The sequence below is a fragment of the Microtus oregoni genome, unplaced genomic scaffold, assembly GCF_018167655.1.
Source record: "Microtus oregoni isolate MIOR12 unplaced genomic scaffold, Mior012 000000F_ref0000247, whole genome shotgun sequence".
NCBI classification, from domain to species: domain Eukaryota; kingdom Metazoa; phylum Chordata; class Mammalia; order Rodentia; family Cricetidae; genus Microtus; species Microtus oregoni.
In genome coordinates this window covers 41,773,830-41,790,652 of record NW_024543059.1, presented here as the reverse complement: position 1 = coordinate 41,790,652, position 16,823 = coordinate 41,773,830, and the positions used below count along the sequence as shown (strand labels likewise).

Sequence of the window (16,823 nt, the reverse complement as noted above, 5' to 3'; positions counted from 1 at the left end):
ACTATAGGGGAGTGCAGTCTGTGAGGCTGGACCAGACTGTAGATTCCAAGGAAACAGCTGAGGTGGAGCTGCCGTTGCTGGAACAGTCTTGTTGGTTTGGAATCTGGCAGGACAGACTAGAAACAGAGGTAAAGTTAAGGAGTTTAGGGGTGTACATTTGAAATTTTGGGTTCATGCCTTGGTAGTTGGGAAAAGGAGCCCCAAGCCCAGAGGAAGGTGGAGAGATCCCACCCTCAGGAATAGGCAACAGGCAGAGAAGTGTAGGCAGAAGGAGCTAACGAACCCTCTTGTGTTTGAGAGGGATGGAGGAGGAGGTCTTTGAGAGTTCTGGACAGGAATGCAGAGGATCTGTGGAACACTGAAGCAAAGGCATAAGTATGGAGGGATTGAGGGAGAACAGGTAGGAGTGTGAGTGACAAATTTTTGATAAGAGAAGTTTGGAAGCCAGGTAGTGGTGGCGCACACCTTTAATCCCAGCACTCGGGAGGCAGAGGCAGGTGAGTCTCTGTGAGTTCGAGGCCAGCCTGGACTACAATAGCTAGTTCCAGGACAGGCTCCAAAGCTACAGCGAAACCCTGTCTTTTTTTTTTAATGTTTATTTATTTATTTATTTATTATGTATACAATATTCTGTTTTGCGTGTATGCCTGCAGGCCAGAAGAGGGCACCAGACCTCATTACAGATGGTTGTGAGCCACCATGTGGTTGCTGGGAATTGAACTCAGGACCTTTGGAAGAGCAGGCAGTGCTCTTAACCTCTGAGCCATCTCTCCAGCCCCCGAAACCCTGTCTTGAAAAAAAAAAACAAAACAAACAAAACACACACACACACCAAAAAAAAAAAAAAAAAAGAAAGAAAGAAAAAGAAGAAGAGTTTGGAGGGATAGAACCTGAGAGAGTGGAAGGGATTTAGAAGCTGAGGGAGATATTGGTGGGAAGAGATTGTGAGAGGGGATCCCAGAGTTAATTTGTTAGATTCAGAGACGGGCAGAGAGGCTGTGACAGGCTGTGACAGGAGTGTAGAAAAGGAGTTCAGCTGTGGTGGTGTCTCAGGGTTCCGAGAGGCAAATGTCAGGGACGAAGGTCCGTCCTGGGAAGTGTAAGGATGGAAAGGCTTGTATAGATCTAGGAGTCGGAGTGGGAAGGAGGACATTTCGGTTTAAGGAACAGTTTGTGGATAGGAGGAAGGAGAAGTTCCAGTTGCTTGGTATAGGAAATGTATCAGAGTATTTACAGATCTACAAGCTGAGGAAATTGGCCATGTTGGTAGAGGTAAGGAGTGGATCTGAACAGGGTGGTCTAAAGTGAGGTGTTTATGGGTTGGCATGAGAGAGAATCTTAGGTGACTTGGGGAGAGGAGAGTTGAGCATTGGAAGGTGAGAGCGGGTAATCCTGGAGCTGAAGAAACTGAGGCGTGGGGTGGTGTCAGGTCGGCCATCAGAGACAGAAGGACTGCAAAGGAGGAAGCCATCTACATACTGAAGCAGGTGGTAGGAAGAAGCAGGAGGCAGGCCAGATACTTGGGAGTACCTGGCCAAAGGGTGGGGATGGCCCCTAAATCTGGGGGAAGTACAGTCCAGGTCAATTGTTGGAATTGTTGAGTATCAGGATCCATCTATGTGAAGACAAAAAGTTCTTAGGGGTGGACATCCAAGAGTATTGAGAAGTAAGCATTTTTAAAGATGGTCAGGGATAATAGGGATGGTAGCCCAGTGGTTAGAGACGTAAGGGTCTAAAGGGTCAACAATTAACAGAGTGAAGGTCCTGTTAGGTTTTTTTTTTCTCAGCTCTGACGTCTTTTAGGATATGGCTCATGATGTGGATCTGTGAATGTCATGATACCCTCGCTTGCCCCTGTGTGATCCCACAGAGACCCGAGCTGGACATCAAGTCTCTTCCTCTCCCAAACTCTGCCTCTGTTTGGAGGTGGGTTTTTCACTAGATCTGGAGCTTGTCATTTTGGCTAGCTTGGCTGCTCAGTGAGTCCCCAGGATTGTCCTGCCTTCCATCCTCACACCCAGTGCTAGGATTAGATGCCTCCAGGGCTGCCTTCTACGTGAATGCTGGGAATCTGAACGTGGCTCTGCATGCCTGCACAGCACGCACTACCCATGGAGAGATCCCTCAAACCCCCGGCCCCTTTGTAGCTGTTGGACCTGAACGTCAAGAAGACGATGGATGCACAGCATGGTGGTCCTTCTACGAAAATGGCAAACATTGTCTCGTGCACAGCTTAATGCGGACTAATATTATGAGCATTCTTACGCAAGTAAAGTAAGAAGGTCCTCTTTATCCAACTTTCTGAAGACTTCCTCCGTTTTTATAATAGAGCTGGGTGCTTCCGGCTCAGAGCTTTCATTGTGCGGATGTCTTTAGGCTGTGCTTTGTGTCCACGCATCCTACATCACCAGAGCCAGCTCCTCGTACGCAGTGCTGGTAGCTGTGGAGCCCTTAGCCACCCTGTGCCGGCACTGACCTAGACACTTCAGACAGCGTTACCCCGAGCGCTGCTGTTTTACAGATGACGTATTTGCGAACTGGCGTTAAGAAGGATGGAGTAAGGAACCCAGACTGTCTAACACCAAAGCCAAGCTCTTGCTTGACACCAAGCTCAAGCGTCTGTTTATACCACATGTATGTCCAGGTGAGTATTCTTTCCTAGACAATCTACATTTTAATCTTTCTTTAAACAGTACTCATTTCCAGGAACGTTTCCTAGGAGCTGGGCAGCTGCTTATGACGCCAGGGCAAGACTGAAAGTTCAGACAGCTTGGGACTGGAGAGAGGGCCTTGCGGGAGCCCTAAAGTTCTGGCCTTTAAAGCTTCTGTTCGGTGTTCAATTAGAGACATCAGGATGAGCAGAGGGGTAAGAAATCTGTCTCAACAGGAATTGTCTGTCCATGGTTCTTTATTCTTCTCTCTTTAATCCATCATTTCTCATTGTTCCCCCATTACATGTCCTTGTTCTACCCATTACAAACGTTCCCAGTCATATATACCGTATGACCAGTAATTCATACCCTAGCAGGTTCCAGGACCAGAATTCTTTTGCCCCATTAAAAAAATTCAGAAAAGGATTTTCACACACACACACACACACACACACACACACACACACACACACAGGAGAGAGGAGAGTGGCTAGATAAGGGTTCTCTCTCTCTCTCTCTCTCTCACACACACACACACACACACAGGAGAGAGGAGAGTGGCTAGATAAGGGTTCTCTCTCTCTCTCTCTCTCTCTCTCTCTCTCTCTCTCACACACACACACACACACACACACAGAGTGGCTAGATAAGGTTTTCACACACACACACACACACACACACACACACACACACATACACACACACGCAGATCCATGGGAGTGGCTAGTGCATGTCCAGTGAACTCCTTGATGAAGAAAGTTACGAAAGGAATTAGATCATGGGGGATTCTAGATGGGAAGGTTAGTACACTATGCCACATTTTTAGGTGGTTAGAAAGGACTAAAAGGTTTATTTTCAGTGAGATTATGCATAGGGCATGGACTGTTTAAATCAGTGTGCCACTTCTCCCCCAGCATGCATAGAACTGGGTAACCAGGCAACTTACATAAACAGTCAGGGAGAAGTCATGGCTCCCGATCAGATCGCACATACACCAGACGCCGCAGTTTCTACCAGCCTAGATCTGGAGTTTTGCTCTAGGCAGTAGAAACAAAGTAGGGACCCAGGCCTCTAAATTATCAGTTCTAGTCTTGGGGTAAAACCAGAGCTGCAGCTCCGGAAGGTAGTAATTCTATGTCCTTGGAGATCTGTGAATCTCTTAAATGGGGCGCTCTATGCCTGCAGGTGAAGACGATCGCAGGAAGGCAGGTTTCTGTGTTTACCTAGGGGAGAGGAACAAGGCCTGGCAGTGGGAAATTGTTCTCACAAAACTGTTCTGGACTAGGGAATCAATCCCCAAATATCTAACAGAGAGTTAGCTACAGCAAAGGACATCCAATTTATTCAGAAAGCACAACGCCAAAAAGCCTTGCTTTTTGGTTCAGCCTTTACCAGACCCCTTGGTTCTGATACACAGGCGCTCGTGGGAAGATTGCTGGGCAATTCCTGTATAATGTTGCGGCTTGTAGTGATGGCCTGCTGGTTAAGAATTCTTGGTGCTCTTCCAGAGGCCTTGACTTCAGTTCTTGAGTTGAGTACTCGCATTGGGCAGCTCACAGCTGTCTGTATTTCCAGCTTCAGGGGATTCAATGCTGTCTTCTGGCCTCTGTGGCCACTACATTCACACACACACATGAATATAAACACAGATACATGTCTTAAAAAAAAAAGCTTGGGAAAATGTAGCAAGACTGTTCCAAGCAAAACCCTGAGCAATAGTGGGTGATTTAAAGGAGGCGCTCTTTGGCAAACACTGGTTGTTGAGGTTAAAATAAATAAATAAATTAAATAAATAAATAAATAACCTGTTAAAATGTCAGATGATTTCTAATCACTTCCTTCAAAGCTTTTCTCGGATTACACTGTCATGCCGGCTCCAGCCCAGGGCAGAGCATGGCAGGTGCGTACCAGTGTCTTGTGCTGTGGAGAGGAATGGAGTTTCCGTCTCCCAACTAAGGAGCTCATGATTACCTAACGCAGTCCCTCCTGCAGACAGACACTGCTACCAAGCCAGGTCAACTCTAACTAGAGAAGAATTTTCCTGGCGATTTTGTTAATTTTACAAAGAAAGAATTTGTGAATTAAATTCTAGATCCCCAACAACACCTCGGATCTTTGTCAGTGCTGCACGTGACCAGTGCAGCTGTGAGCAGTCAGTGAGGTCTGTAAACTGGTGTGTGCCGTCTGCATCCCGAAGGCTGGGCTGAGGTTTGTGGAGAGGGAAACACCATGGGACTGTAGGGCTCAACTGTAAACTGGTGTGTGCTGTCTGCATCCCGAAGGCTGGGCTGAGGTTTGCGGGGAGTAGAGCACCATGGGACTGTAGGGCTCGACTGTAAACTGGTGTGTGCCGTCTGCATCCCGAAGGCTGGGCTGAGGTTTGTGGAGAGGGAAGCACCATGGGACTGTAGGGCTCAACTGTAAACTGGTGTGTGTCGTCTGCATCCCGAAGGCTGGGCTGAGGTTTGTGGAGAGGGAAGCACCATGGGACTGTGCGACTGTAAACTGGTGTGTGCCGTCTGCATCCCGAAGGCTGGGCTGAGGTTTGTGGAGAGGGAAGCACCATGGGACTGTGCGACTGTAAACTGGTGTGTGCCGTCTGCATCCCGAAGGCTGGGCTGAGGTTTGTGGAGAGGGAAGCACCATGGGACTGTGCGACTGTAAACTGGTGTGTGCCGTCTGCATCCCGAAGGCTGGGCTGAGGTTTGCGGGGAGTAGAGCACCATGGAGAGTAGAGCACCATGGGACTGTGCGACTGTAAACTGGTGTGTGCCGTCTGCATCCTGAAGGCTGGGCTGAGGTTTGTGGAGAGGGAAGCACCATGGGACTGTGCGACTGTAAACTGGTGTGTGCCGTCTGCATCCCAAAGGCTGGGCTGAGGTTTGCGGGGAGTAGAGCACCATGGGACTGTGCGACTCTCCTCGGCTGCTCAGAGCTCCTCTGAGCACACACGCTGGGAAATCCAAGGTGTACTAGGAAGATGCTTGCTGCAGTTCTGGAGTATCAGACAGAAGATCCACCCGCATCTCCCCAGCCCCCTGACCTACAAAGTCACCACACTTTTGTCTGTCTGTAGTAACAAGAGTAACAGTGGCTTCATAGAAGTAGGAAAGTTGTTCTGTTTTCTCAGCGATGTGAGGGCCTTTAAAAAAAATTGTGTGTGTGTGTGTGTGTGTGTAAGATGTTCGTGTTAGATGTTCGCACAGAGGTTAGAGAACAGCTTGCAGAAGCTGCTTCTGACAATGCAAAGCCCGGGGATTGAACTTGGGCCACTGGGTTTAACAATAAACTCCTCTACTCACTGAGCCGTGTCACTTGCTCAGGGCCGTGGTTTTCAGTGTTTGGAGCACTGCTCTCGTGAATGCAGCCAGGCTCCTGACTTGCTGTAGAGAGGGCTTCAGATTACCAACTGCTCTCTTTGTTGTAGGCCCATTCCGACCTTGCATCTGAGTCAGTCTTGACAGTGTCTTCCTGGGAGCCGATGTATTCTTACAGAGATGATCTAATTTGTTGGCTTATAGTTTATTGTATCCCTCAGGGCCCTACTTTCTTGAAGGTCAAGAATGATGGTTGTCTCTTTCATTCCTGATCTTTTTTTTAATGTATATTGGGGTTTTGCCTGCATGTATGTCTGTATAGATGCCATACATGTAGATGTAACCCCTGGAGTTGGGGTTACAGATAGTTGTGAACTGCCATGTGTGTACTAGGAATTAAACCCAGGTCCTTTAGAAGAGCAGCCAAGTGGCCATGCTCTTAAGCACTGAGTCATCTCTGCAGCCCCCTCATTCCTGACCTTGACCATTTGTCTTCCCTCGCTTTAGATGATGCTGGGACTACGGGTGTGCACCCAAATACTGCAAGATCTTTTAAAGACTCCTCCTAGTTTGGGCTTCTTAGCTCTGCTCATGTTTCAAACAATGTTCTCTATGGCTATTTAATTTTTATTTTCACCAGGATTTATACACTTCTTGATTTCTTTTTGCTTGGATGTACTAATCTTGTATTGTTGCTTTTTTTTGAGAAGGGTTTCTCTGTAGCTTTGGCCATCCTGAAACTTGCTTTGTAGACCAGGTTGGCCTCAAACTCACAGAACTTTGCCTACCTCTGCCTCCCAAGTGCTGGGATTAAAGGCATGCACCACCACCATGTATTGTTGCTTCTTAAGGTAGAAGCCTGGGCTATAACTTGAGCTCTTTCTGGTTTTGCAATAGGCATTTACTATGTAGGATTAGTATTCCTTATTTGAAATGTTTGGTGCCAGATTGTCTCAGGATTCAGAATTTTTCAGATTTTGGAATATTTGATGTAGGTTTTAACCACTCAAGCCCTCAACTGAAATGGATTAGAAATCTATTTCCCAACCCTTCTCCCCAAATTCTCTGGACTTTAGAACACATCAGATTTTGGGCTAGGGATGCCCAACCTATATTGATTTCCCTTTAAAAACTATATAAACTATATGCTCCAAATTACAGCATCCCATTTTAATTAATTAATTAATTTGTTTTGGTATTCAAGACAGGGTTTCTGTAGCTCTGGCTGTCCTGGAACTCAATTGTAGATCAGGCTGTCCTTGAGCTCAGAGATTTAGCTGCTTCTGTCTTTTGAGTGCTGGGATTAAAGGCATGTGCCAGTATTACCCTGGATATTCTATTTTTTAAAAAAAAATTCATTTAAAATATTTGAAAATTTCTGTTATGACCCCCCCCCATACCACACATGAGCTAAAAGGTAACATATAACTCCTCACGGTGGTCAGACTGTTTCGCCTAGTTAACATGACAGTTCTTTTTTTTTTTTAATATTTATTTTTATTATTATACAATATTCTGTCTGTGTGTATGCCTGAAGGCCAGAAGAGGGCACCAGACCTCTTTACAGATGGTTGTGAGCCACCATGTGGTTGCTGGGAATTGAACTCAGGACCTTTGGAAGAGCAGGCAATGCTCTTAACCTCTGAGCCATCTCTCCAGCCCCAACATGACAGTTCTTCATTTTAAAAAGAGTCAGCTATTGACTCTTGAAAGAAATACATATCCTCCAATATACAGTTTTCCGTGTTATGTCCCACACTAAGGAGAACTATCTCCACCCTACAGAACACCAACTACGACACTGTGCCCTGTTGGCCAGTGAGAACTAGATCTTGTGCATCTTTCCTCAAGTCCAGAAAGAAATTATGCAACAAATTTTATTTAGCCCAGTCAGTCCCAACACAGCACAGAAAGCTTACAGAGGGTAGAAAGTGCATTAATAAAAGCCAGTCTTTACCCAAAGAAAACAGAAAATATATTATTGATTCAAAATATTTAACACTTGAATGATAAACTGCAATAACTTATTCTGGGTCCTACTGATGAGAGAAAGGAAAAGAAAAGAAGAAGGCTTTACGAAGAGGTCCGTCTCTAGTTGAGCTCGGAAGTCAGTAGAGGTCACTAAGTCCGGCAGTCTTTCTTGCTTTTTGCATAAGTGCCCTCAGTTGGAATTGTTTACGGGACAGGAGGCGGACATGCTAGGAGGGAGGAAAATGTTAACAGTTTAGAATGGCTTTGACCCAGGCATGAGGTCAGAGAGCATCTATCAATACTAAATATATTTAGCAACCTTTGGAACCCTTATCATATTACATGTATACATGGCTTTAAAAACTGCAGGATCTAGCTCAGGGGGCTTTATTTGGCTTTGCAGTACTGGGATTGAATCCTGGCACACAACAGGTTAAGTGCCCCACCCTGAGACATATTCCCAGCCCCCACCTACACCTTGAGACACAAGATAATAGGAAAACATACAAGCTTAAACTTAATACAAGTCACCAAACTGTCTATTGACTAAGAGAAAAGGAAGAGATGAGGAGAAATGGGGGTTAACTCTCGTCAATGTCCAGAAAACAGCTTACTTGTCTTGCCTCTCTATTCACATCTTTTCTTATGGCATAGGCCCTGCCAGAAGACAGTGGTAAAAAGCCTTCTTTGTGATTTCTAGCTTACACACAGCCACTTACCAAAGTGCCCTGCCCAGCTTGCATGAACACTGAGCAGTCAGCAGGAGCCAGGTCAAAAATACAGAGTGGCTGGTTACTAAGTCCATATTCTCCATGACCCAACAGACAGCAACAGACAAAGCATACTACATCTTCAGGTCTGTTCAGTATTAGCAAGCCAGAGATAACCTGCATTTAAAAGGATAGTCTACTTCCTTCTAGGACTATTTGATCTGGAAAAACTCATCTAAAATTATCCAATTCTAAGACATTACTGGATTAAAACAAAAACAAAACAGGGGTGGGTGCCGGGCGGTGGTGGCGCACGCCTTTAATCCCAGCACTCGGGAGGCAGAAGCAGGCGGATCCCTGTGAGTTGAGACCAGCCTGGTCTACAAGAGCTAGTTCTAGGACAGGCTCCAAAGCCACAGAGAAACCCTGTCTCGAAAAACCAAAAAAAAAAAAAAAAAAAAAAAAAAACAGGGGTGGGTGATAATCTCACATTTAGGTGGTGTGACTGGGGAGGCAGAAGAAGGAAGTCTGGGGGGATGCTTATCCCAAGCTGCCCTGCCATGAACCTGCAGCAAAGCCCCGCGAGGAGGAAGAAAACCTACCTTCAGGAACACATCCAGGTCTATCACTCCCCGCCTCAAGGCCTCTCCCAGGTAGAAGATAGTGTCTTCAATAGCATTTTCCTCTGCATACAGATTTAGAATCTGTTTATACAGTGGGGCTGTGGGGATGATAACTTCATCAATGTCATTATTTTCTGATTGGTTTTCCATTTTCTCCAAAGCAGAACTTAGTTCTTCATCCTTCTTTTTCAAAAGTTCTATGTTTTTATCAACTTCAGCCTGAAAACAGAACAGTCCACACGTAACTCACACTGATCTGTGCAGGATCACCTGTCGTACACACCTGCACCCAACCTCCGACAGGGCTTTAAGCAGCCGAGTGAGTGCTTCCAAGAGCTCACTGGTAAGATGTGTGAGGATCTGCCGTCCCTGACATGAGCCCAGCTGTGAAAGGGACACACGGTGCTTTCCAAAAGGAAGTCCCTTCCACAGACAAGCATCAAACAAGACTTTCCCACAGGAGGACTTCCCCGTCTGCGGACAAGATTCAACTCACAGGACTACAACACTTTCTGCAATACCAAGACGTGTGTGGTGGTTGCGGACTCTACCTTACGTTGGTGTCACATTCCTGAACTGAAATGGTTGGCTACTGCTATGCTCACTTTATACAAACACAAGAGAAAGGCTGGAGAGTGAAGGGTCACAGGCTGCACTGATGTGAAGCTCTCGAGGCCCCAGATGTCTCTGGATGATGACACCAGAGAAGCTGCAGAGATACATGTGTGCATACACACATGTCTAAGCGTGCAGGTATTAAGGAGGCCAGGAATAGACGTTAGACTCTTTGGAGCTGGAGTTAACAGGTACTTGTGAGCAGCCTGATGTGGGTGCAGGGAAAGCAGTATGTGCTCTTAACCACGGAACCATCATTCCAGGCCCCTCAAAGATACTTTTAATAGTGACTCCAACAACATTTAGAAATACTATTCTCTTAGGTAGTGTGAGGCCTGCAGATCTTCATTTCTCCTGGAAAAAGGGCAATGTTCCACTAGCACCCACTTTCCAGGAGAGCAGATGTGGCTGCACTCGAGACCCAAGGTTCTCTAGTCTCTCCTTTCCTCGGTGTCCTCAGCCGATGACCTCCTGCCCCAGTCCCTGAGAACCAAGACTATAGGCGCATGCCACCACTCTGCTGAGAGAGCTACGTGTGTGTCTGGAGACCCCGCTGTTCACTCAGCTTCTACTTTACACCCACGGTGCACACATCCTCCTTTGCCTGGGCTATAATTAACCCCCAAATGGAAATCTCCGATGTATTACTTACTACTTCTTGATCTAAGCGGGTGACCATCTCTTCCAGCTTCTGGTGGCCCTTTTTCAGATCTTCCTCTGTTCGTTTCAAGGCATTGAGCTCTGCCTGGGCACCGTCCATCTCCTCTTTCATCCGCCATCTCAGTTTGTCACTGACTGCTGAGATGAGAGACGCTCGAATGGTGTCCTCACTGATTGTGCCGTCTCTGCTGGGACCTGAGGAGACAAGGCACAGACTCTGGACCCCAAGGCTAGCGTAGGCCTTCAGCATTCAGAAGTCAATTGTAACTGTATCCTTTTGCTAGAAACAGCTGCAACCAGCAATATGACAGTTTCCAGAGAGTTGTGGCCTTGAAACTGCTAAGTTTGAGACTACTGAGTTCTTGCCACTCAAGCCTGACAACCCTCGTTCAATTTCCGGGACCCACGTAAACAGCTGGATGAGTGGCCTCATCTGTTACTCCAGCACTCCTCTCTTGAGACAGGAGGCAGCAACAGGAGAGCTGGATGGAAGGTCACAGGCCAGCAGCAGAACCAGGAGAGACCCTGCTTCAACATGCGGGAGGTGAGAAACACATGCGTGCATACACCATCATTCAACATACATGGGACACATTTCTTCTGCTAAACGCATCAAAGAGCTGTATTTCTTAAGCGCCATTCACAGACTCATTTTTACTTAAAGGAGTTGAGAAGCAGTTCAGTGGTTAGGAGCAGCCATAATCAGGCAGCTGACAAAAGCCTGTTAACTGCAGTTACATGGGATGTGACGCCCTCTTCTCGACACTATGGGAACCAAAACACACACACACACACCAAAATACTAATTTTAAAAAAGGACTTAACTATTCAGTCATCAGGACAGGATAAAGGCCAAATCGAAATCTCTGGTTCCTTACACTGTACTAATTTGTAAAGTATTTTTTTAAACAAGGATGAGGGGCTGAAGAGATGGCTCAGTGGTTAAGAGCACTTACTAACTCTTGCAAAGGTTCCACTTTCAGATCCCTGAACACACATGGACACTTGCAACTGCCTGCACTCCAGTTTCAGGTACTCTACCCTCTGAGCTCCTGTATGCCCTTGGTACACAAAAACTCACACAAGAGCAAACATGCATGACATAAAAAGAGATACTTCCTACAAAAGTTTAGAATCTACCCGAGGGATGAGAAGACCATCGAAGACGGTTATCTTATTATGTGCCCATTTTGACAAAGCTACATTAGGAATAGGAGTTTAAAAGACCCCGGTACTTTACAGATTAACGGTGGTGCACGCCTTTAATCCTAGTACTTGGGAGGCAGAGGCAGGTGGATCACTGAGGGTTTAAGGTCAGCCTGGTCTACAGAGAGTTCCAGGAGGGTGATTACACAGAGAAATTCTGTCTCAAAAGTCCCAAATCTTAATAACCCATATGATACTTTATTATGCTTGTCAGATACAAAATGTCCTTGTCCCCGTGGTCAGGTGCCCAGATAATAACAATGACAGTGTGCCAAATTCCATCTATCTGTGTTGTAGGAGTTATCTGAACTATCAAAAGTTAAGGGTCTTTTTGTACACAAACATACCAACAAATTTGGTTCAAGTTACCATATCTGGTCTAATGGATCATGTCACACTGATTTTAAATTTCCAACTTTTATGTTAAAGAACATACATTTAATTTTGGAATTTATATTGTTCTTATAAACTAGGTCAAGGAAGTCTCCATAAAAATCCATACAGAGGAAGCTGGAGAGATGGCTCAGAGGTTAAGAGCACTGGCTGCTCTTCCAGAGGACCTGAATTCAATTCCCAGCAACCACATGGTGGCTCATAACCATCTATAATGAGATCTGGTGCCTCTTCTGACAGCATGTTGTATGCATAATAAACAAACAAACAAACAAATAAATAAAATCCATACAGAAATACAAAAGGTCACAAGCAGCCCAATCCACCCTGAGCAGAAAGAACAGTGCTGGTGTTACAAACACAGCACAAAGCTGGCATAAAGTGGGCATACAGACCTGTGAAACAGAACAGAACAGTCAGAAATAACCCCAAGTGTCCACTACCATGTGATTTTACCAAAGAAGCGAGAACCATGAAAACCCAACATTACCGTGTAGAAGACTGAAATTAGGTACCTGTCTCTCACCTGTAAAAATCAACTGAACAGGAGCTAAACTGAAAATTCCAATGGCAAACAGTGGAAACACTTAAAGGCAAAGAATATGACTTTCTGAATCTGTCTTCAACAGCTCAGGAAATAGCAAGTGACAAATGGGACTGCATCAAATTAAAAGGTCCTACACAGCAGAGTGGACACCCACAGAACAGGAGAACATCTCTGTCAACTCTAGCATCCATATGACCTTCAAAAATTAGACATCAAGACGGCTGTAGATGTAGCTATGATGGCTAATCTAAATGTATTTCTGTGCTGTGGGTGTCAATATCCACCTCGTGTGCAGGTGCTCGAGGGGTCCAGAAGAGGGCATCCTCTAGGGATTTAGCTGGAACTACAGGGGCTGTAAGACATCTGACATGGGTGCTGTGATCCGAATTCAGGATCTCTCCACGAGTAGCAAGTGTTCTTAACTGCTGAGCCATTCATTACTCCTGCACCTGTGATGTCAATCTTGCCTGTCAGTTTGACAGGGTTTAGACTTACTATGGAAACAAAACTGAGGGAGACATGGTGGGAAGACATAAATGTGGGTGACACCTCTCCACGGGCAGGGGGCCCAGGATGACTAAAGAGTAGAAAGAGAGCCGAGCTGCCTGGCTGCAGATGCAGTGTGATCAGCTGTCCAACATTCTTGCTACCCTGGCTTCCTTGGCAAGAAGGCCTGTAGCCTCAAACCCCGAGTTAAATAACCCTTCAGTTCATTCTGTAGTCACTAGAAAAGGAACTAACGTGAGGGCTCAGATGGGAGAGCGCTTGCTCGGCATGTACAAACCCTGGCTCGATCCCTGTTGTCTTGCAAACAGGCATGCTGCAACCCACAGGACACAAGGCAGGAGGGTCTGAAGTTCAAACAGTTCTCAAAAATAATACAAATGGTCAATAAATACATGAAAGCTGTTCAACATGTTTCCCCAACAGGGAAATGCAAATCAAAACCACACTAAGACTATCTCTTCTGAGTCCAATTAGTCATCATCACAACACAAGCAGCAAACGCTGTTGAGAACGTAAGGTAAAAAAAGACTATATAGCAGCAGCAAGTCCAAGACTCTTCTTAAGAGTGGACACAGGCCGGGCGGTGGTGGCGCACGCCTTTAATCCCAGCACTCGGGAGGCAGAGGCAGGCGGATCTCTGTGAGTTCGAGACCAGCCTGGTCTACAAGAGCTAGTTTTCCAGGACAGGCTTCAAAACCACAGAGAAACCCTGTCTCGAAAAAGCAAAAAAAAAAAAAAAAAAAAAGAGTGGACACAGGCTGAGGCAGCAATGTCCTGCCTGTAAAGGTCACAGTCCCTGTTAGGCTGCAGATGCTGGGATGAGACCAATCCTAACTTCTTGTCACACAGACTTTACTATAAAACACATCCAAGCTCTCTTGAAATCCAGCATGCTTTCATACAGGACAAGAATTCTAATTAAAATGTGAGAGATGGCAGCTGGATCTCGATGAGTTAGAGGTCAGCATGGTCTACATGGTGAGTTTCAGAACAGTCAGAGGTACAGTGAGACCCTGCCTCAAAAAACAACAACAAACAACAACAAAAAAAACAGAATAAATAACCTGAAAACTGAAAGGCAAAATAGAAAATTCATGGGTTTCTGAAGTAGTAAAATGGGGCAGGAGAGCTCAGGGGCTGAGAGAAGTTACTGCACTTATGAGAGATCTGGGTTCACGTCTCAGGATTGATATGGAGCTCACAGCCACCTGGACTTCCAGTGTGAGGTCATCTGTACCCTCACATACACAAATAAAAATAATCTTAAAAAAAAAAAAACCCAAACCCAAAACTTTAGTTCAAAATTTAGTGAGGTCCTTACCACTGAAAGAAGAAAAAAGAACTGTTTGAAGCTTTAAACTATTTTTTAAAGTGCTTCAAGAGAAATCATATGTCCTACTTCAGTTTTCAGGACTGTAGACTTCTGCAATTCCAGATTAGCAAAAGAAAAGGTCTGGGTAGTGTTGGCACATGTCTTTAATCCCAGCACTTGGAGGCAGAGGCAGGTGGATCTCTGTGAGTTTGAGGCCAGCCTGGTCTACAGAGTGAGTTCCAGGACAGTCAGAGCTGCTCACAAGAAACCTTGTCTCGAAAAACAAACAGGTCAAAGACTTTTATAATAATAATAACAATAACAACAATAAATTCTTAAAACTTTATGTCAGATGATATTCATCACCAAATTTAACTCTTAGGAAATAAGATACAATTTTCCTAGAGTTAGGAAACCAATACCCTCCCCGAGAGGATAATCCCTCAGATAATTTGGGTATATCTTTAAAGTGCTGTGGACACAATACCCGACTTAAGGCCACTCAGTTCTCTAACAGTACTTAATGATCACTGCTGCTGTAAGCCAAAAGGCACCATTTTAGACTAGTGAATCTGTGATTAACCAATTAGAAAACAAGATAAACGGTAGTTTTTCTAACTTATGTCTGCATACCACATGCATGCAGTACCTGCAGAGGCCAGAAGAGGGTGTCAGATTTCCTGGACCTAGAGTTGCAGACAGCTGTCAACCACCCCGTGTGTGCTGAGAATCAAATCTGGGTCCTTTAGAAAAGCGCTGTGTGCTCTTAACCACTGAATATCTCTGTGCCCCAACTTTTCTGATTTTTCACCCTTAACCCAAGCCCACAAAATTGTTTCTCAGCCCTGTTTCAGAAATGGAGTGCACGACCCCTGAGGTTGACTCCAGCCTCCCTTCACACTTGTGCACACGTATCTGCACACACACACCACATAGGTACATATATGTACATAAATATAAGAAAAAAGGACAAATAATACCTAGGGACTGAAACTGACAGTGGATAGAAACTGCTGGAAACAAAACCAAAGATCCGGGAGAATACTGCTTACTGTACGGTAACTATGATCTGCTCAGAGAGTGGATCAAACCATGAGGATTATTTCTTCTTATAATGATACAAAAAGTTGGTTTCTGAAGTAGGAGAAAACCTTCCAAACAACTACGTGCACAGAATTTTCATTTATAGTACTGAGTGCCAAGCTGGAATTTGGCACAGAGCTTATGACAGCTTTCATAGGCAGAGAGAGCTTCAACATCGCTCCAGCTTTGTGCAGGCAACACAGTGTGCCTGCTGTGCGCTCATGGCGGAAACGGCATGTCAGAGGCTACGGTACTTTTCCAAGTACTTACTGTTTTTGAATCACAGATCAAATATACTTTTAAATGTATCATTTTCCATAACAGCCCATTTTGAGGATAAATGGAAAATTTCTAAGCCATAAAATTCTTCAAGGTTGATGTTATGAAATGAATTAACTACAAAAGTCTTTGATGGGCAAAAGGTAATTTACTAAGCCCAATAACCCAACAACCTGAGTTTAATCCCTGGAGTCAGTACAGATTCCCCAACATGTCCTCTGACCACCAAACTAGTGCTGAGGACAGACATACACAAACAAAAACATTTATAACCGAGATCAAAGGAATTATATTATCTAAGAAACAAGGCAACTAACTGTTCCACTCCCATTCCTCTGTTGCTGCTTGAACCCAAAGAGTAGATTTAAAAAAATATTTTCATTTTAAATGTATGAGTGCTTGCCTGCATGTATTTCTGTGCACATCATGTGTGACTGGTACTTGGGGCCAGGGCATTGGATCCCTTGGAAAAGCAGCCAGTATTCTTAACCACTGAGCCATCTCTTCCGTCCCAAATTTAGAAGTTTTGTTCTTTTTGATTTTGTTCTTTTAAACTTATAGATTGAATTAAAGATCTCCCAGCATTTAAATTTCTTATTCAAGTAATTTAAATTATATTGTTTAGGGCCAGACATAAGAACACATGCCTTTAATGCCAGCACTTTTGGGAAGCATAGGAAGGCAGAGCTCTATGAATTATATTGTTTAGGGCCAGACATAAGAACACACGCCTTTAATGCCAGCACTTTTGGGAAGCATAGGAAGGCAGAGCTCTTTGAGTTCAAGCCCAGCCGTCTACAAACTGAGTTCTGAGCCAGTGAATTATACAGGGAGATCCTGTCTCAAAATTAACATAAACAAAAGTTTACTGTATAAAGGGAAGTACATTACAGGAAAGACAAGCATATCTTAATTTACCAAAGCTATGCTACTAGGCGATGACAATAGA

At 44.9% G+C, this 16,823-nt stretch overlaps 1 protein-coding gene across 2 annotated transcripts in view; it reads right to left on the bottom strand.

The window, feature by feature from the left end:
- Positions 1–7,827: 7,827 nt before the first annotated feature.
- Tsg101 (tumor susceptibility 101) overlaps positions 7,828–16,823 on the bottom strand; it is a 31,029-nt gene continuing 22,033 nt past the window's right edge. For both annotated transcript variants that reach the window (XM_041651950.1, XM_041651957.1), the window contains 3 exons: positions 10,540–10,742; positions 9,252–9,491; positions 7,828–8,166 (listed from right to left, as the gene is read on the bottom strand). In XM_041651950.1, coding sequence (XP_041507884.1) covers positions 8,077–8,166; positions 9,252–9,491; positions 10,540–10,742 — 533 coding nt within the window. In that variant the 3' untranslated portion in view covers positions 7,828–8,076. The remainder of the gene's footprint in view (positions 8,167–9,251; positions 9,492–10,539; positions 10,743–16,823) is intronic.